The sequence below is a fragment of the Octodon degus genome, unplaced genomic scaffold (assembly GCF_000260255.1).
Source record: "Octodon degus isolate 3935 unplaced genomic scaffold, OctDeg1.0 scaffold00321, whole genome shotgun sequence".
NCBI lineage: Eukaryota > Metazoa > Chordata > Mammalia > Rodentia > Octodontidae > Octodon > Octodon degus.
The window spans coordinates 1,033,886-1,056,134 of NW_004524897.1; the positions used below are offsets into that span (position 1 = coordinate 1,033,886).

The 22,249-nt window shown below is 35.7% G+C and overlaps 1 protein-coding gene across 1 annotated transcript in view; it reads right to left on the reverse strand.

Annotated features, from left to right (window-relative positions):
- The window catches only part of Rnf128 (ring finger protein 128, E3 ubiquitin protein ligase), a 117,083-nt gene extending 97,924 nt beyond the window's left edge, over nt 1–19,159 (reverse strand). The window contains exon 1 of the mRNA XM_004647726.2: nt 18,456–19,159. Within this exon, the coding sequence (XP_004647783.1) occupies nt 18,456–18,861 (406 nt within the window). The 5' untranslated portion in view covers nt 18,862–19,159. The remainder of the gene's footprint in view (nt 1–18,455) is intronic.
- Between the last annotated feature and the right edge of the window lie 3,090 nt (nt 19,160–22,249).

Below are 22,249 nucleotides of genomic sequence, written 5' to 3' on the forward strand. Positions count from 1 at the left end.
ACCCTTAACTAGCTGGCATGCTTTCTCCTGTTTTTTACCCTACATGTTTTATTGAATGAAACCAAGGATAGTTTAAATATAATTGTTCAAAACCATTTAATGCAGCAGAAATGTAGCACAGTTGCTTAGTACAAGCATCACACTCTTCCCCAAGACCTGGATTCAAATTTGGATAATCTTCAAGTTGTTAAATTCCCAAAGAACACATTGTGTTACTCCTTGTGTATATATTTTAACCTAAATCATGTTGCTGTGAGTTGTCAATTTGTTTGGAAGACCCTGGTTTAGAAGTTTCAGATTTTAAGGTCATATATATATATAAATCATTGTCTACTGTTTTGCGCCAGCTAGTTCTTACAGTTTCTTTCATTGAAGCCCTAAGTATGTGCCCTACTGTTACTTTTTCTTTGGCAGTTGAACATTGAATTCAAGATTTTTATTTGGTTTTAAAAGTACTAAGCAAAACAAGCAATAAAAAAAGGGGAATGGGGAAAAAAAGATAATGCTATGCAATACAGCAAATACTATGAAATTCATATTATTTTGTTTAGTGAAATTCTGTATCATTTGTGATTTTTGTTTTAATATTATTTTGTACTCTTTAAAAATAAAAATTAAAAATATTTGCTTTTATTTAAGAAAATCAACTCCTTGTACTTATAACTTGAAGAATATTTCAATTATATATAAAAAGAATCTTAATTATATAAAAACTTGATATAGTCCCCAACAACATCTACCTAAGTATCCCTCTTAAGATGATTCTACTTTCATCTTTAAAAGACTTATCTTGAATTCAATTTTACAAAAGAGATAATTTAAATACTCTCTAACTGAAGTAGGCTATAAATATTACATTTTAATAATTTCAGTAAGATACAGTGACACAAGAACATAGGGCTGGCATCTGCAAGTAAGAATTGTTTTGAGTATGTACAGTGTTTTGGGAGGTGAAGCTAGATAAAGAATAAATGTTAGAAGATAGCTGGGAGGGAGGTTTATCTATAACACCAATACAACTGGTCAAAAGTAAATCATGTAGTTGCTTTGTTCAACTAGAATCTTTTATTTTGATATCATGTAAACATGTATGATATGGATGCAAAGGTTGTTACAATAGAGAGGAGCAGAAGAAGATTTTAATTGCTGTGATGAGAAAATAAATAGCTGAGTTAAGTAATATTTTGGATGTGTAGGCAGAAAAAATGTGGAGAAAATTTAAGGGAACATGTGTCTTACAATAGCTAGCTTTCTGCTTCACGGTAATTTTTGATTCACTGTAGCCTGTCTAGCATTTGGGAATAGAAGATATTCATGCTTAAAGTGGTAGCTATTTACCAAAGCTCCGATGTCTTTTCTGTCTTAGGAGAATTATAATCTTTCACTTTTTTTCTTTTCTTTTTGAGAGTGTCTCTTTATGTAGTCTAGGCTGGCTTTGAATTTATGCCAATACTCCTGCCTCAGCCTCCCTAGTGCTAGGATCATAACTCTTGCTGAGAATTAAACTCTTAAATCATAAACAGCGTCTTTGCTTTTCTAGCTTTTTCCTTCAGTTTTGAAATCACCTTTCATGATTATTTTATTTTATTTTCTACCTAAACCAAGGTGTAACTTTCTCAGAGTCACTTCATCCCTTAAAAAAATCAGTCCTCTATTACAAATATCAGTAGATGAGAAGCAGCGATACGGACAATACAAAAGAGCATATAATCAAAGACACTTGGAGTTGGCTTTGAAATTCATTTTTCAGCAGTTTTCATATTATATTCTATATAGGAATTCCCTTTACACCTTTAAGAGGTGACTCTGAAGTATGCTGAATGATCAAGTAAAGTTAGTCTGAGATTTAAACACTGGCAGAGGAGTAGCCTGTGCATGTGCACATAATTAAAATAATGGCATAACAACATATTTACATTCTGTATATCATTTTACTCCCAGGACTGTGTAGCCACAGAAGAGAAGAGAATCTATGTACTTAGTGATATTATTCATTCTGGGGAAATTATTATTATTATTATTATTATTTTTTTTTTTTTTTGCAGAACTAGGAATTGAACTCAGGACCCTGTGCTTGCTAGACAAGCGCTTATTCTACTGAGCTATCTCCCCAGCCTCCCTGGGGAAATTATTTGCACCTTCAAGATGTCTGGCTTTAAAACAGTCTGATTTTTGTTTTATTCAAGTCTGTTTTGCTGACCTTGGCTAACTCAGTGTCTTGGTGTTTTCTTTTTTTCTTTTTTCTTTTTTTGTTCTTTTTTATGTATTTGGTACAGGGTCTCACTATGCAGCTTGGACTCATAGATTCTCCTGTTTTCAGCCTCCCCGGAACTGGGATTATAAGCATACACGACCATGTCTGGACTCAGTGGCTGGCTCAGTGCATGTGGCACTGAGCTATCCCACCGGCCCCTCTTGGTGTCTTCTCAAATAAAATTATTGCCATGTGGCAGCAGACAACATTGAAAATTTCACTTTAGGTGACAACATGATAAGTTACTATTTAAATAAGTTTGAGACAAGTATTATGGTATTTAGATTGACTGTAGAAATGCTCAACATGCCCTCTGCTGGGCTTTTCTTTCATAATGTTGAATTAAAAAAATGCAGTGTCATCCAGTTGTACAGTGAGTTGGGAAAATGAATTATACTATAACTATATGATGAATAAACTCAAACGTGAATTCACAAATCCTCTGAAACAGATAAATCTGGTTCACTTAGCTACTTTGAAATGGAACATTTAAAATATTATCTAGGCCCAAATAAACTAAAACTTTATAATGCACTTAGGACTTCTCCTATACATTATGAAACAAGATGCTCTCATATTCAGGCAATCACTTAGTAAATATGTAAGCCAATAAAAAAATTCCCACCGTTCACAAGAAGATGTCTGTTAAGAGTTGGATGTTAATTGAAGAGTCTTGCAGGGTTTATTAAGATGTATTTTCACTCCCCCTCCCATCACTGGGAGATATTTGAGGCCTACTCCTATAAATAAGCACATACTACTATAAGTTTAATTTTTGCTTGTGGAGGAAGATGTGTAGTTAGATTCAGTGTTTTCTTTAGCTAAAATTATTTATATATTAGTCACAGGTCAGAATATTTTCCAAAATCCTTTACACAGCACATATTTTCTCAACACCTTCCTTCAGTCAGTTGGGGTTATATTCGGTTTAGTTGTATAAATTGTACATGTCAACCACATTTTTATTGACCACATATGCCCACTTAAAGCTTCAGAAGGGACAAATCAGAAAAGTAAATAGAATCTAGAGAGACTATTGTTTCCATATCCCTCAGTGCCAAGATTAGAATATAACTGACTAGTTTCTGTAATAATTTTTGCTTAAGGCACTCAAATCAGCTTTGCATATCCCCGAGAGTTAAAAATTTGTTAATTTTATGAAATTAAAACTCTTCTGGACTCATCCAAGTCAAGTCCTTTTTTTTATTTTTTTTTTATTTTTATTTATTTGAGAGAGAGAGAGAGAGAGAGAGAGAGAGAGAGAGAGAGAGAGAGAGAGAGAGAGAGAGAGAGAGAGACAGAGTGGTGTGTGTGTGTGTGGCCAGCTCAGCCCACCAGGGGGCGGGGCTGGCTGGCATGTGGTGCTGGGGGATTGAACCGCGGTCCCTGATGCCTTGCCAAGCTTGTTTTAAGTAGGTGCTTTAGACCACTGAGCCATCTCTCCAGCCCCTCAAGTCAAGTCCTTTTATTAAATCACAGTCCTCTGCATTTCCTAAAATATTCTTAATTGCTTGTTCCTTTTCAACAATAAATAATAGCAGTCACAAATATAGTACTTAGAGCACTATAAGTTTGTTGTGTATTCATCTTTAATGCTTTCCTTTGGCTGTGGATATCAGTGGTGTAAAATGACTACAGTGAAAGTGACTCAGGGTCAGAATAAAACAACCAAATTAAAAGAATTGGTATTATGCATTTTTTCATATTCCAGTAGAACATGGTACTTCAGTATTTAGCTTCTCAGAAATCAGAATACAATTTCTGTAGTAATTAAATTTTTTCAAAGTAGATTTAAATTTAGGGCAGTTGTATTTTCTTTGTTTTTACTTTTATTTGTAGAAGGTAAGACTTGACTTCCTTTACTATGAACAATATTTTCTTTTATAAAACTGCAAAGAGAGAATATTATGCTATGGTTGGTGTATCCTATGTTTTGTATCTTGAGTGTCCACAAAGCTCCATGTGGAAAGGTGTAATGCCCAGCTTAGTGGTAAAACATTTCAGAGTTTGGGCCTGGCAGGAAGTGCTTGGATCACTGAGAGAATGCACTTAAAGTGGATTGCAGGCCCTTAGTCACTTCCTCTTTTCTGCATCCACACTCTGAATTGAGCAGCTTCACTCTACCATATGCTCTCTGCCATGATGTCCTGCCCTGCCACAGGCCTAAATGCAATGGGGCCTAACCATAGACTGACCATAGACAGAAACGTAAAAGACCATGGGTTAACACACACATTTTAAATAAGTTGATTATTTCACCTATTTGTTATGGTGACAGGAAACATAACACAGGATATATGATATTTTGGGAAGGATGTAAAATTATAGTTACAAAACACACAAATTTAAAAACTAATGCACAAATTTATAAAATAAAGAAAGTAAAACAGAATGCTCACAATTGTTTACCTCAGTAGTTTTATTGGTGCAGAACTGGGGATTGAACTCAGGCCCTTGCACTTGCCAGGGAAGTGCTTATTCCACTGAGCCATCTCCCCGGCCTCAGTAGTTTTAGCTTCCAGTACCCAATAAGTATTTGTTGTTCTTGAATAAGTATTAAAATCAGAAATGATAAGGGCTGCTTGTCATGACATGCCAGTTGCTGCCATGCTGTCTCTCAGGTAGAAGATTGTTCAAAAAGAAGGGGGTGGTGAATGAAGGCAGGAGACAGGAAAAGGAATATTGTGGGACTGTCCTGCTACAAGGTTGTATATGGTTAGATTTCTGGACTTACGTGTAAACATAAGAATTATATAATTCTTTATGCCTATTTTCAAAATATATTTTAATTTTTAATGTTTTTCATCATATTCTGTAGGGACTTAAAGTTTAACATATCAATACTTGATGGAAAATACCTGTTCCATGTTAGGCCTATGATGCTGGATATTCAGACAGATAGTGAGGTTAAGCTCAACAGCCTAGGTTGTATGGTAATAACAATAAGCTTCTCTTCTGGAGGGTTAACAACCTAAGTTTGCAGACCAAACATTAGAGAAAAAGGAGGACTGCAAGGAAAGCCAACACTTTGGCCCTAGCCTTCCAAGATCAATTACGACTCAGGACATATGAGAATGTGTACTTTAACATCATGTAACTCGGTAGTGTCCCAAATTTTCTGATCAAGGAGATTATGGGGTCAAAGAAGAAAGTAATCGATGATGTCGAGTGTGCCTAAAGAGAGTCACATGGAGAGAAAACATTCTCTCAGGCTTTCACAGAGAGCACATTGGCAAAGCAATGGCCGTGACTCATCCACAGGGTGACACTGACAAAGGATCTACAATCTGAGGTACAGGATCTCAGGATAAATCCTGAGGGGATTTCACTGACCTTATCAGACCCAAAAGCTACAACTCTTGTTGCCTAGGTCCTGCTTTACCTTGGTCTTAACCATCCAGCAGAAAAGTATAAAAACGAAGTATAAGAAGTAAAGCCATGGTGTTATGTTGAGCTGTAGGGGACTCAGGTCAACATTTTCTGACATTGCCAGTGAAGTGGAAGACCCAATACAATTATGGACTACTGGCCTCTTTTAGAATATTTTGCTGAGTTAACATACCTATAATTTTCAAATGACAGAACTAAACAAAAAAGGGGATACAGATGAATGCCCATTCCGTATCTGTATATTCAAAATGGTTAGGATAGATATATAGTTACATTCTCTTAATGAGTACAGGGATTTGTTTTAACAGTGTTTGTAAATAGGATATCTTGTCTGCATCTTGTACAGCAAATAACCACTAGGAAGAGAGTATGCAATGCATTAATTATGGAAACTCTCCTACGAATCTGATTTGAAACTGTCTCATTGCTATTTGTTTCTCAATAAAATTATGAAAAACACCCAATTTGAACAGAGAAACAAACCAGTTCATGCCAGCAATAAAGGATTTGTTAAAGCAAACCAGGCCCACAATAAAAAAAAATCAGAAATGAATTCATCTATTTTCTACTTTCTTATAATGATATATAATTTCCATAGTAAAAAAATGTAGGTACTTTATAAAAAATAAAACTGTTTTGACAAACCAAAAACAATGATGTGGGGGAAGGGACTTTAATATTGCTCACAGAAAGACATTAAATTTTACACTAGTAATAACTCATGGTTATAAACAGAAAGGATATATGATTTTGGAAGACTAAAGATGGTAACTGCAAATCTTATTGTAGGGACATAAAAATATTCTTATAAGAAGTTAGCAGAAAATTAACTTAAATTTTTCCATACATTACTAATTTATATCAGTGTTTTAAAGGTAGCAGTTAATGCTCAAAATTTTTATTTTGACCAATTTTACATGTTTATATCTGGTAATGTGAGAAATGATATTGAAGACAACAATGTGCAACATAACAACCAGTGTTGAATACCTATCATCTTGTTTTTTTTAAATTGTGTATCATTTCCAATGTCTTATCTATTATGTTTCTATTGTCTTAAAATAAAAAGCCCATAAAAAGAACAAAAAAGGGTTAGAACTCATTTCTAGCATGGAAGGAAATTTGTATGGTGTATATATGCTGCACTAGGAATAGTTACCTTATACAAGAAAACAAGTTTTTGCAGTATTTTAGGAAGTATTCATGTGCACAATTAATTCAGGTACTTCACATTGTTCTTCAAAGCAGATTTCTGTATTTCATGAGTTTTGGTAAGCATACTGTATATGTCTTAAAATATTAGTTTTTTGTATTTAAAAAATACCCACCATGGGGCCAGGGAGATGACTCAGTGGGATAAGCGCTTCCCTGGCAAGCACAAGGACCTGAGTTCAATTCCCAGTTCCACCAAAACAAACAAACAAACAAACAAACAAAAAACCCCACCATATTTCAGAAGTTTGGTATTAGACAGGTTTTCCTCTTTAGTTTTTAGCAAAACAGAACACACAGCATTATTATTTCAAGTAACACAATGAGTTTTTACTAAAATGATGCTAGAGGTAAGCACTGCTGGAACGGCTTTAATGAATAGGCAAAGATCATTTGAAGGAAGCAGTTGCTTCTATACACTGCTGAGAAAAAGCTTCTGTACATAAGATACACAATTTTATCACTCCTCACAGTGCTAATACCATCGTTTTTTAAGTTAAACACTAATGAGAATTAGTGGGGTTTGTTATGCTCTACCCAAAATATTTTTCATATCACTGCATCTACAATAACTTACATAGAAAATCTAAAGAGCAAAGTTAACTCTATATGCCGTGAAACAGGATCTGAACTGCAGGCTGGTTCCTTCATTTCATGACCCTGTGTGGGTGTAAGTGTTCTGCACAGCTGTGTGAATCACTAGTGGTAATCTAGGCAGTTCCTATTGCCAGGGCTTTATATAGAAACAGCTTAACAAAGAAGTCATGTCCTGACTGCCAGCTAAAGATGAGACACAAAATAGCTATAGTGAGGGAAGACAGATAAAAGAACATTCTGTTAACGAACAGAAAAGCGTCAACAAACTGAGGGACCTCAACCTTTTTGGTGTTAACCACAGTTGAATGGCTGTAGGTAGAATTTTGAAATAGGTAATATTTGTTTGGAGGAGGGAAGATACTTCCATTTTCAATCTCATCTTTGTTCTTCAGTGCTGGGGACAGAACCCAGAATCTCACACATGCTAGCTGAGCATTCTGCTCCTCGGCTGTATCCACAGCCACTCATTCATTAACTTTTCATAATCTCACTTATTAATTCATCACTTAGGGTCTACTCTGAGTTAGTCACTATGTTTGATGTTAGATATACTGAGATGAATTAAACAAGATTTCCAGATCTCTAGCCGTCTAGTATTGCTTCCAGATATCTCCTCACCCAATCTTTTTGAACACTCTGGTTGCTATCAACACATTAACATTTGCTGTTGAGCTTATGAACCTACCTTTCTGAGGACTGTGTGCCCTTTAAACAGGTACTCAAGACTTTATAGGTTTTTAAACTCACAAGAATGATACTTTAATGATGGGTGACATATTAGATAGTGCAACAATAAGCAGGAAAATATTGTCAGTAAGGGAGTTTCCTGGGGCTTCCCAAAATCACATTACAGAAGTAACTTGCCTCTAAATCCTTCCCCTAGGCATAAAAGTAACGTCACTAAGGGGGTATGAGTGGGGCTCAGTGGAACAGTGTTTTCCTGGCATACACAAGGCTTTAGATTTGACCCCTAGAGCAAAAATTTGAAAAATAAAGTTATTCTTAAAAAGGTGAGGAGTGTCCCTTTTCCAATGATTCAATAGAAAAATATTGAAATTCAGATTCACCCATTGCTAAAAAAATCCAAATAAATACCATTAATAAGGAATTGACTGGATTATACAGAGTACATTGAGACTTCCTTCAAACAGGAAACACTAATGTCCTATGTAGTTCAGGAGAATAGAACTAAGAACAATGTTACAGGGAGGACCAGTTGAGTATAGTTAGAAAATTAATTTCCCCTCACTTTTGTTATCCAATAATGAAGTAAACTGCCTTAAGCTATGATAAATTCCCTGCAACTGACAGTGCTCAGCAGCAAATAGGTGATTGCAAGGGTTTGAGCTGGAAGGATTTCTTGTCTACATAGAAGACTGATATTTATGTTCAGTCTACAAACCCAATAGTTTATAATAATTAAGAACCCAGGAATGATATAGCTGAATATATGAAAATACAGAGAAGGACATCCAATAGTTCAGCAGATTAAAGCACCTGCTTAGGCAGACTCAGGGGCCAGGAGTTTGATCCCCAGGACTGCCATGCTGGCCCCACCCATGGAGCACACTGAGACAGAGATTGAGACTGGATGTGGTGGCACACGCCTATAATCCCAGCACTTGGGAGGTTGTAAACAGGAGGATCACTATGAGTCCAATCTATGCAGTGAAACCCTGTAGACTCTGTCCTAAATACAAAAAAGAAAGAAAGAAAGAAAGAAAGAAAGAAAGAAAGAAAGAAAGAAAGAAGAAAAAGAAAATACAGAGAAGAAACAAATTAACATGCTCTAAACTGTGTGTTTAAGTGTAGAATGGATGCCAGGTAAAAGAAACACCAGCATAAACTTTTAGGGGGCTGGGGATTTGGCTCAGTGGTAGAAGGCTTGCCTAGAAGGCTGGAAGCGCTGGGTTCAGTCCTCGGCACCAAAAACAAAAAACAAAAATAAAATAAAATAAAATAAAATAAACCTCCCCTAAAAAACAGCATAAACTTTTAGTCAAAAAAGACTTCTCATAGGACATAAATTTTGCCTGAGACTTTAAAGTCAGAAGAGACATGAATAGGTAAAGAAGAAGAGGTAGAAGAGTCTAAAAAGAGGGCTCACCATCATTTTACTCCTTCTCTAGTTTTTTTCTATCTGTTATGAAATGGACTTAGTGTGAAGTGCTCTTTTAATATGTGGTGCTGGGCATGGATCCCAGGAGCCTACACATTCTAAACAGGTGCTCAACCACTGAGATATACTCCTAGCCCCATGAAATGTGTTCTTTATAAGCATTATTGTATCTGTCTTAATCTTTACAACTTCACTATAAAGTAGTACTACCAGCATACCCATTTTACAGATGACATGACTGAAATGAAAAGACTGAAACCAGAAAGGTTAAGTAACTTTTCAAAGCCCAAATATCTGTAAAACAAGTAGCACACCTGACACTCAAATCTGGTCTCTATACAAAGACTATGCCCTGGGTAACTACTACACTCTTGTGCTTCTGGGAGAAACCATGTTGCATGCTTGAGGGATGAGATAGAACTACAAAATGTAAAACTTGGGAGGACAGTATCTGACCAGTTGTTTGGACCTCAGGAAATATTTGTTGTGTGAATAAGTAAATCTTTGCTTTTCTAACTTAAAAATATGTTTTGTTTTTTAATCCCACATTAGAAAACTTGATCACCAGTGAATGTGTGCTTTCCTTAAGAGACTTTCTCTCAGCCCTGCAGAACTACCCTTGGCCCAGTAAACAAGAAGGTATTGCACCCTAGGGCCTTATACCCTAGGGTTCTCTTCACCTCTTAGCCTCCCGGGTGGGATAGGTATCTGTGGTAATATGCATCAGGTTAGAGCCCTAGGATTTCTCTCTAGGTCGTCTTTAAACTGCCTGTGTGGAAACAATGGGCTGCACCTGCATGTTTCAGGTGAAACGGTTGTATGCTTTGGAAATAGACAAACTGTACATCTTCCTTTAACCAAATAGGACTAGCCCTCTCTCCATTTGAATTCAGTTTCAAAAATTCCTTAAAAAGTCTTTTGGTAAATATGGCCATTTCGTGTATCCTGGCTTTCTGACAAGGCTAATTTTCTAAGAGCATTTTGCCTATCTGTATGGTTTAAATGTCAATAAATTGCTGAGAATAAACCACAGTGACCTCTAACTGCAGTAATGTAATTACACATAAGTTACTAAGAATTTAGACACTGACTGCATCCAACATGAGGCTAAAAATTCAGTTGATTATTTCTGAAAACAGTTATTCCATGCTGACATTTTCAGAATTAAAATAGTGTGAAAATTCTTAATTTGTGGATTCTACGTTCTTCCTCTTCTGCTGAATTGACTGCTTTGAGGAAAAGAACTCAATTTACATTTCCACTTAAAGGTAAAAATATGCACAAGTAAGTGTAACTTGGATTTAATTCAATTCTGGAATGCATAGTATCCAGGTATTTAATGATTACAATTTCCATATCCCTAAGGCCTTGATTAAGTTTCTACTGGTACCAGTTTTTACTAAAATCCTGGTTTCCTCATTGTAGAGATAGGTAATTATCATTAGTCATAACAAACAGATAATTTCCCAGAACATTTGATTTGTTAAAATGGCCTGTAAGAATTTTGTCATGTACTTATTCTTCATAATTAATTCCTATTTTTATCCAACATCCTCCACACACTCAGGTAGCACTCAGATAAGGACTGCTTTGTACCTGGATTAAAGTTTTAAAGCAGTTTCACTGGGAATGTTGTGGCAGGTTAGATTTATACTTGGGCCATTCGACATGTACTACCCTTTATAATACCCTCCCTCCTTGCCTATACATTACCGTGTTCCTCTTTCATCCCTGTGATCTACAATCAATCACAGCTTAGGAAAAAACCCTTCTGATTTAAATTCTTTTGTATTTTTATCTCTAACCCGTTCAGTGCTGCCCTTTCTCAGCTCCTTCAAGAGTGACTTCTCTCTTGTGAATAATTCTGTTTTATATACACCACCAGTCTACATTGGTAAGTCAAGATGTGTACTTTCCTAAGAGAATTTTATTCCAGAATTTCATTTGTAATCTTTAATGTCAGCTGGCCTCATTCATTTTACCCTTAGTTACTGCCCTCAGTGGAGTCTAATCTAGTTACTGTTCTAAAATGCTTAGGGGCTGGGGATTTAGCTCAGTGGCAGTGTCTGCCTGGCAAGCATGAGGTTGTGAGTTTGATTCTAGGTACTGCAAAGAAAGAAAGAAAGAAAGAAAGAAAGAAAGAAAGAAAGAAAGAAAGAAAGAAAGAAAGAAAGAGAAAGAAAGAAAGAAAGAAAAAAAGAAAAGAAAAGAAAAGGAAAAGAAAAGAAAAGAAAAGAAAAGAAAAGAAAAGAAAAGAAAAGAAAAGAAAAGAAAAGAAAAGAAAAGGACAAATTTTGGGCCAGCCAAATAGCTCAGTGGATTAAAGTGCCTGCAAGCAGATGCAGGGGCCTGGGTTTTGCTATGCAGGCCTGCTGTGCTGCCCTGCCCCTGAGGCGCACCTGATAGGCAATTGAGACTGGGCGTGGTGGCATGTGCCTGTAATCCCAGGATTTGGGAGGGTGTAAACAAGTGGATCACTACCAGTCCGATCTAGTAGTGAGACCTGAACACCCTGCAGACCCTTCCCTAAAATACAAAAAGTAAAAACATAAAATAAAATCAAATGCTCCTCATTCCATGCAGTTTATCAGTTTCCCCTTCTACTATTCCTCCCAATAATCAGGAGTAATATCTCTGCTTCTTGGAGATTCATGAAATTAGATTTTACCTCCCTCACCACCTATTCTTTTGCTCCTTGTTTGGTCATGGACCCACCTCCCATTCTGCTACATTCATTGAAGACCATAATTTGGACAGCAGCCATTTTTACCACAGTCCTTTCATCATTCAGCACGCTGGCCTCAGTGTGATTCAACTTTAAGGATTTTGCCTGCATTCCACTTCAGTTACCGCACTGCTTGGGACATAGCCTGGGGATTATCACCATCCAGATCAGCTTAGCCTCTGACATCTTTACAGAAATACTCCCCTTTCTGATTGCCTCTCCTGTAACTCTCTCACCTTTACATTCACAGTACTGATCTTTTTACTTCACTGCTACCATCTCTTATAACTTGAACGTTTATGTTGATAATCTTTCCAACACTCCAATCACACAAATTTTAAATCTTTTCAGCTCCAATAATCTTAACACTTTCTGTTATAGATATCTTATATTCTGCTGTGTTCTAGTTGTGTAAATGTCAGTTCCTCTAATGTATTTTACTTCTCAAGACAATATTATTTTATTTTTACCATTTTATAGTGCCTTGTACAGTGTATATTCACCAGTATTGGAACTGATTAAAAGCATGGACTCTGGAGTCAGATTATATTGGATTTCAAATCTTCAAACCTTTGAAACTTGACTAGCATTAACACTATGCAGAAGTTAACCCAATTTTCTGTGCTGTGGGTCCATTATATATAAAAGGCAGACACTAACATTATGTAGTTCATGGAGTTAAGATAATTGCACTTAGAAGAATGGTTGGCACACAGCTAACAGAGTAATTGCTTTCAAAAATTGCTTTCACAAAAAAGGAAGATAAAGATTTCACGAGTGCAATACTGAAAGAATAAGAATTTCAATTATTATAAATGATGATACTGAGATGCAGTCATTTAAAATAGAAACAGGAGGCAAGTGAATTTTAATGAAACTTTTCATTTCCCTATAGCTTGTTCTTTCCACTGAGATGCCGGTATACTGGTTATTGCTTAAGACTAGTTTATTTGACCACATGGTGTCACCATCATTGCATAATGAAGTCATTTGATATGTCATGTGAGAACATGTACTATTAAAAGTTGGACAAGAATATGAGGTACATTTAAGATATCTTTGACATTACTTTACTGTTGAACACTTAGGTGCTCAAAGCTAAGTGTGCTCAGGTCTGAGCATGGGTAGATCAGGGTATCACTAACATGATGTGATGAGGGATGCTCTGAAATATCTTTCCCTCAAATTGTTCCACAGTTTGGTCAAAGGTTCTGATATGATCACATTATAAATTCTCTTTCCCCATAGGGTGTATCATTTCCAGGTGTTACAATTAAAATACAGGCCCCTGGGCTGCTTTCCAAAATAGCTCCTGAGCTCTTAATTTTCTAAACTAATAGAGTAAAGGACTTGCAAGTTTACATGGAAATAGGTCTAATTTATTTGAAATCCTGCTGGCTACAGAAGGTACTTGAATGATGAAAGAATGGTAGGTAGGGTAAAAACACTTAGAAACAACAGTGGGGGAGAGAGAGGGAAGAGAGGGAGAGAGAGAGAGACAGAGAGAGAGACAGAGAGAGAGAGACAGACAGAGAGAGAGAGACAGAGAGACACAGAGAGAGACACAGAGAGAGACAGAGAGACAGAGAGAGAAACAGAGAGACAGAGATAGAGACAGAGACATACACAGAGACAGAGAGAGACAGAGAGACAGAGACAGAAACACAGTGAGGCAGAGAGTATTTTTGAGGAAATAACCTACTAAATACAATTTTGTTCAGTTTTGTGTTCTGTGTGTCACATGTACATGCATACCACATTTACTAGTACTTATCAGTAATTAGGGGGCAAATCAATACCACAGCAGCAAATCATAATGTACTTAATAAAATTTTACAAGTTGAGGATGGGTGGTTAAGCAAAGAATGTTAATGAACAACAAGCACATGTTTAGATTCTTAGAAGATATTCTTTAATTCCTTGACTTTAAAATGAAGAAACTATACACTTTAAAGGTCTTATTGGGGCTGGAGATGTAGCTTGGTGGCATAGTGCTTGCCTGCCAAATGCAACGCCCTGAGTTTGAGTGCAGGAGCAAAAAATAAAAAAAGGGTCTTATTTTATTTTTTTCTGCAAATCTGTACTCAGAGGTACTATATTTTCATTTCTTCATAAATATATACATTTTATGGAGTATATATCTATGTGCCTGTATGCATGGAAGGGTGGGAGCACTCAGGTCCTTGTACAAAAGTATGAGAGAGGTAAAATCTCATTACTGTATTGTATTCTAGGTTATACAAAGCCTGGAATATTTACAGAAATTTATGGATTCCAAGCTTAACTGAGTTAATTTGTAGACTAATCTGCTATGCACTTGGTGGCACATCCTCTGGTCATTTCAGCATTTAACATAACTGTGATTTTTATTTAACTTCTGGCCCAATGTGATTGTTAAATGTTTAGCTTATAAATTTGTGGCATTTTGCCCATGGTTTTCCCATTTTATGTTGATGTCTACAGGTATTACTCTTTCCTATTCTCTATGGTAATTTGTTTCTAATAAAAATCATGTTTGCATATAACTTTATATGCTTTTGAATTTTATGTCAGTATTTGACAAATTGAAGTAATATGTAAAAGCAATGAAAAAATTTCAGTTCTTTCATCCAGTGAACCAATAAAATTATAATTAAAAATTAAAAATTGACCATTTTCCCTATTGTTTTGTGTACCACTTAATTTTTTCACTTGAGCTGACTGTAAACTATTTGATTTCTTATTTAGGCCATACACCACAACAGTGAGCATATTTATACCTGTCTACACACACACACACACACACACACACACACACACCACCCATATTTATATTCTAACTAATAAGAATAACAATATTCAAAAGCTTTACTTCAGTCCTGAGACTTGACAGATAGTCTTCCAAGAAACTTCTATCAGTACATTTCATTTGAGCAATTTTTAACAAATTTAGGAGCAAGTCAAGGATGCACATTATAATTATTATTGTAGCCCTACATACTGGAATGAGATCTTTAGAAAAAAGAAGACTTGTAATAGGTGTAACAAAAGAAGGGAAAAATCTTTGTAGAGAAAGGCAATCATTTATATTGAAAGTTTGATAGACTCAATGGACAAACTTAAAATTTAATAGGATTCAATTAGGCAGGCAAATATATATTAATACTCCTCAAGTATCAGTAATAATTCCTTAAGTATATATGAGTCTAAGTCTTACTGGGACATTTTCATTATCTTGGCATTTCATTTATTTAATATGCTTTCATTTCCAGAAAAATATTTTTATAAGCACATACATTTGCCATCCTGATTAAACATTTCCTTTTCAAGTACTTAGTTCCTCTAACATTGGTGAGTGTTAAAGATTCTGAACTTCTGCAAACTCAACCTGTAATCCACTTCATTGGACACATTCAAAAAGATTAAAAGCAAGAACTATTTTGTTTTCCCCAAACTACTTACTTTGGTGACATAAACTATATTCAAATGTAAGTGTTTCATAAAGCACTTTATCTATAAATAGCATATGTAATTTTCAAAACTGTCAGCTCAGCAAGCAAATACTTAAATTTCTGCATGGATAGCTCAGGAGTCCTGAATTTTCTTGCATATTGGGATAAAACTGGATAACAGTCTCTGCAGCATTAGGAAAACACTGTTACGTTGTATACTTAAGAGCATAGTAAGCATATCCTTCTATTTTTAACCCAACTGAAATGTCAAGTCAAAACACACAATAAATTGGAAGGCCTTGAATTAAGAGTTTATCTCCACGTATTACCCACATTATTCTTTCTCAGTAACAGCTCTCCTCAGAGTGAAGCTATCCTCTTGAGAGAAAGAATACTGCAAGTAGGGAAGCAGTAAATAGACTGAGTGCATGAGTAAGGACATTCTGCATCTACATCATAAAATTGTAAGAAGCTAGGGATACAGAAGCATCATCTTGGCTTATTGGGGCTGTTGGAGGCAGTTTAGGGGGATTGGGAAGCACAGAGATGTATAAAGATGTTGGGAGAGAGAATGTATTTGAATGCTAATAAGAGAGTAGACAAAAATCAATGGTCACTGAGAAAGAAACAAGTAATCCCTAACATTCAGAACTTCACCTGGCACTGCTTGGTGATATTTTTGATGAATGTAAACCATTTCACAAGCATTGGTTATTAGAGAAGTTCATTCTGCTATCATGATAGGAAACAAAACACTCTAATCATGTTTCAATGCAGACAAAATATAAATAGTATCTAAGCCATAAAAATGATCAAATAGTCACTTATTTTTGCTAATAAGAGTCACTATTGCTTTTTTGATAATTACAGTCTTAGCCTCAGGCAAGTCTTCACTATTTATTTATTTTTAATTTTTTAATGTTTCTCTTATTTCTTTATTTCTTTTTAATCGTCAGCTCAGCCCACCCTGGGGGTGGGGCTGGCATAGCATGTGGTGCTGGGGACCGAACTGAGGTCCCTGCATGCTTGCCTAAGCTTGCCTAAGCAGGCGCTTTAGACCACTGAGCTATCTCACCAGCCCTTCAGTATGTATGTATGTATGTATGTATGTATGTATGTATGTATGTATTTATTTATTTATTTATTTATTTGGTGGATCTGGGGATTGACACTATTTATTTTTTTAAAAAATCATTTGGAAACAATTATAGAATTGCCCTTATTTCTTGACAACATCCAAATTTAAAGGAAAGCCAGCTAAGGTTGCCAATTTGTCGTGTTTAACCAGGATTTCCTGGTTTTAGAATTGAAAGTTCATTTCCTTGGAACCCCTGAATCTTGAGCCAAGTAGGATGGCTGGTCAACAGTTTGCTTCCTTATACCTTTCCCCAAGTCACCTAAAGCAAACCCAATATAATTGAGCTGGCCTACCATTTCCTATGGTGTGTGTTCTCCCTTTGTTGCAACAATAAACTCAACTTTTAAAAGTACACCTACTTTGTTACTGGTATTTAGTTGGTGGGCACTGACACTAGTAAGAAGTAAAGATACAACATCTTGGAAGGGCTTGTAAGTCCTTGCATGGGAATATGGGACTGAAAGAATGAAGATGCTGGAGTTTCCTGACAAGGTAGCTTTTAGAGGTGATAAAAGATGAGATGATGGAAGGTGAAGCCATGAGTTTTTATAGGATTTAGTTGTTTCCCTCATCTTTTGTGTCAAAGCAAAACACTAATGAAAACACAGAAACAAGAAACACAAGTTGAGATTATGTATTACAATGTGACAGTCTGTTATGATTTAGAGGCTGACATATCCATGCTTGCTTTATTATATTTGCCAGATGCATCAGACAATGGCATTTATCTAAACTTTGGCCATGAGATTGACCACTGAATTTGTACCATACTTGTTAAAGTAATAATTTTTGTACTTTTGTTTTGTTTTGGAGTTTTTGCCCTGCTAGGGAGCCAACCAGGGTCTCACACATGGCAGGCAAGCACTCTACCTCTGAGCCACACCCCCAGCCCCTTATTTTTGCATTCCTCTAAGTATTTTCTATAACTGTCAATGTGGCACTTTTTAAAATAAAATCTTTTAAAAATAATTTTTTAAATTAGTAAATATTTCTAAGGGACATTTTTATATTGATGTGAGTTACAATGTCATTCTATTTCTGCCATGTTCTTAAATGAGTAAGATATCTTACAGAATAGTTTTGTATTAATCCCTCAAAAAGATTAAAATCTTACATACATAATGGAGACAGAAATTCTCATTTCTACAATATCTTACACACAATATGCTATTGTTTAGCCACAATGAGTCTGTGTTGCAGTTTCACATACTTAATTATACACAATCCTTTTGTAGGAGAAAATGAAACTGAAAGGTACAAATAATAATAATGAAATTAATGCTTTTTAATATTTAGAGATAAAAGCTCAGTTTATTAAAAAAGAGTTATATAGTTCATAATGAAGAAGCATAGAGCTAAGAAAATGTGAAAGGAAATAGGAATCACTTCATGAACTACTATCATCTTTAGGGCAAATTAGTTAAAAATTCTGAGCAAGAATAAAGTAATCCAAAGTGGTGCCAGGCAAGAAAAAATATGATAAATTGTTTCATAAATTCATTACCAGATCCAAAACTAATTCTAGGTGGAAATATCATTTTAATGTAAACAAAGAGATTAACTCTCTTTGGGAATCTATTATGACTTACCAAAATTTGCCATTTGTATCGTCTGGTTGCCAGTGTCCGGAGCATTGTAAATCACAACAGCATCTGCATTTCTTCTACCTGCTGTTTGGATTTTTTCTGAAAATGTACAATTACCTCGTTCTATCAGCGCAATCCAGGGTTTCTGAGTATTAGTAAACTCAGTGTTGTCCTCACAAGCTTGGTAGTTATTGTTCTTAGGGATGCTCACTACTCCCATAGCATTAGCCACTGGTGAGGCCAATCCATAAACGCCACATTCACATGTCTCTGTTTTAGTATAGCTGTTAGTTTCATTGTAGTATATCACAGTCACATAGGCATTCGTTAAAAATGATGATGCACTTCTAGGTAAAAAGGTAAAAATTACAAGGAGCAAAAAAACCCTAGACTTATTCTCCCGGTTCATTGCTCATTTAGTTGAGCATAAAACTTAAGAGGTCTGCTAATATTTCCAGCTATCAGTCACCATTGTCCACTCATGTCCCTGCTAAACAGAAGTTTGAAATTTCAGTTGCAGGCAGGTAACTGATCTCACCTTTAGCAACATAAGCTCTGAATGCATCAGCTCTTTTTCACTTTAGTTATCTACAGTCCCTTTGCCTGTCCCTCCTCCAACTGTACACACTCATATAAACCTTAACCAAATTATCTTAGTAATAAATAACACCATCAACTTTATTCTACATGTCAGCTTATCAGAATTGGATGATTGCTTGCAGTGAATTTTTTTTTTCTACTGTTCCAGCGAGTGCACTTTCATAAACACGGAGTGGATTGGAATGAGGAACTGGACTCTTGGGAATCACACGTGACAAAGCTCAAAGTCACCTCTCTCTGGATATCTAAAACACTAAACTGGTTTTCCAAGCCCTGTTGGAATATGTGATCCACCAGTTCTGCCAGAAACAGGTTAAGATCCATAATTTCAAGTGCTGATTCTTGGCCCAGTGGTATTAGTAGAAAGGATTTTAAAACTTTCCCCTCCTCCCTAATTTCTTTGTGATTTTTTACTCAGCAAGTTCTCCAGGGAATTTCCTCTGCTGTGTTGTTCATACATTAGAAAATAAACATTAGAGTAGCTAGAGAACTCTTTCCTTTCAAGTACAGTGCCTTGCCCATAGTAGGAACTCAAATATTTGTGAATTGATGCACGTTAATTGCTATACTGCATTAATCTTCCCCACCATGTGTTGTATTCTAAAAGACTGTCCAGGTTTAATTTTTAAAACTTTTAATTTTAATTCCTTCAAATATATACAGAGCTTCATTTCATCGAATTATTTAAAATTTTAAACTCTATTTTTTTAATCAGGTGAATGTTAAAAACTAAGAACAGTTGGATTCACATTGCTGGAGGGCCTACTGGTCTGAGCAATTTGCTGGGGTGGGGAGACAGCATGGCATGTGCTAAGGGTGGCTGAAGGAGTAGATGAACAGAGAAGACAAATGGAGATAACAAGAATCACATTGGGCCAAGGTTCAGCAATCTACACCAAGAGGCAGCAGGTTTTCAGAGAGGCAGAAAACCACAGGTCAAAAGGCAGGCAAGCAAGATAGCTGCAGTAGTCCAAAGTCCAAGGAAAGTACTCTTACTCAGGAAGACTACCACAGTCTAAAGAATAGGAAAGCAGTAAATAGGAAACACTGTTAGAAAATATCAATGCATTGTTTCTTTCCTTTACTTATTGTCTGCTCTTGTGTATCTGAGGCATTTGTGCTACAGTGGAGCCTGCAGGTGGGAATCTATGGCTAATACCCCCAAGCAAGGGTAAGAAGTTCTGGGAATCAACACTATAACCTGCTAAATAAATTCCAACAGATACAAAATAAATATAAACCTTCCTAATATATTATCATTGCAATATATACCTGTATACCATTCCAAATATATCTGTATATTTCTTTTCAGAGCTTGGTATTAGTAGGACTGTACTAATAGTCATTATTTAATAATTCATGTAATTGTGTGGAAAGTTTAAAGTTCTTATATATTAGTTTGTGGTACATTTAAGAGTAAACACAAATAGGATCCTTTTTTTTTTTGCTATTTGTAACACTGTTTCAATGTGTTAAAGAAAATCATCAGACTAAAAGCAGAAATGCTATTGTTTTTACAAATATTACTTTCAGTGCATGGACTTACTGGTTATTGATGGATAGTCATCTGTAATAAATCCAACATCATCATTCAAAATGTATTAAAGGAGTCCCCAAAATTTGATTTACTATTTTCTGCTAGTTGTTAAATTGCTTATAAAGAAAAATCTCAAGTAGCTCAGTGGATTAAGGAGCCTACATGCAGGCAGAGGGGCCGTTCAATCCCCAGGGCTGCCCCCCGGGCACGCTGAGAGGGTGATTGAGACTGGGCATGGTGGCTGATGCCTGTAATCCTAGCACTTGGGAGACTGTAAACAGGAGAATCACTATGAGTCTCATCTAGTAGTGGGACCCTGAACACCCTGTAGACTCTTCCCTAAAATACAGAAAAAAAAATCTCACAACATAACAAACTCAAGGTTGTAGTCATAAGCTTGGTAATTATTGTTCTTAGGGATTCCCCTACCCCCATAGCCTTAGCCATTGGTAAGGCTCATCCATAAATGCCACATCACATGTCTCTGTTAAAACTGGTTAGAGGGGCCGGGAAGATGGCTCAGTAGGATAAGCACTTGACTGGCAAACGCAAGGATCTGAGTTCAATCCCCGGTTCTGCAAAAAAATAAAAAATAAAAAAAAAAACTGGTTAGAGAGCAAAATGCAGGATAGATACTAGGGCATAGGAATAACTTGTTCAAAGGGGAAAGAGAACAAGAGTTGGCAAAATGCAGAGGGAAGGAAGGGAAAAGGGATTAAAAGAAAAAAAGGAATTGAAGGAAAAAATAAAAATATAACTTTTGTAAATGAGGAAGAGAAGAAGAGTTGAAGGGAAGAAGAAGGGGAAAAATTAAGATATGTTATATACATGTACAAATCCCTGATGAGGAATGTAACCACTATGTACAGGAAACATGAATTAATAAAAAACATTAGTGAGAATTTAGCTAAAGAAGTCAGATTTTGTTAAAATATCTTCACAGTATATGCTTCCTACCATCATGCTCCTCAAAACTGAAAATTTTCTCATAACACTTTGTAGCAGTGCAGTTGTATTCAAGAGAACTTCAGTAGCCTATCGGGTTAAATTGTTTTGCAGGTTGAAGTGCATAACTTTATATGAAAACTAACATTGTGTAACTTGATCATAAGTGTTTTTATCTTTTCCTTTTATGGCCTTCAGAGAGTCATAATTTGCAAGGTTAATTTTAAACTGCTCTTAAAGTTTTGCAATTAAGTGTCTTCTAATAGTAAATACCCATCAATGCATTTTTAAAAATTTGCTGGAGGATAAATAGTCCAAGTGCTTACTTTTATATGTGGAGTATATACACTACAATCTCTTGGAAGTTTATTAAAATGATTACTTGGTCCACCCTCTTTCATCCTTAATAAGAATTTCAGGTAAAAACTATCATTTCTCATTTTTAAGTAGTATCTCCAGGCAATTTCTATACACTAAGTTTAGGAACATTAGTTCACATAAATTCACAGTTTTGTATGAAATAGTAACTAGATCTAATTCTTTTTTTGACAGTTTAGTTGCTGTCATTTTGTTGCAACCTCATTGTACTTCAACATCCATTTTATTTATTTATTTTTTCAAAATTTTATTGATAAACAGATAGCAATGAGACAGTTTCAAATCAAATCGGAAGTACAGTTTCAACAAATAATACACTGTATATATTCTTCTTAGT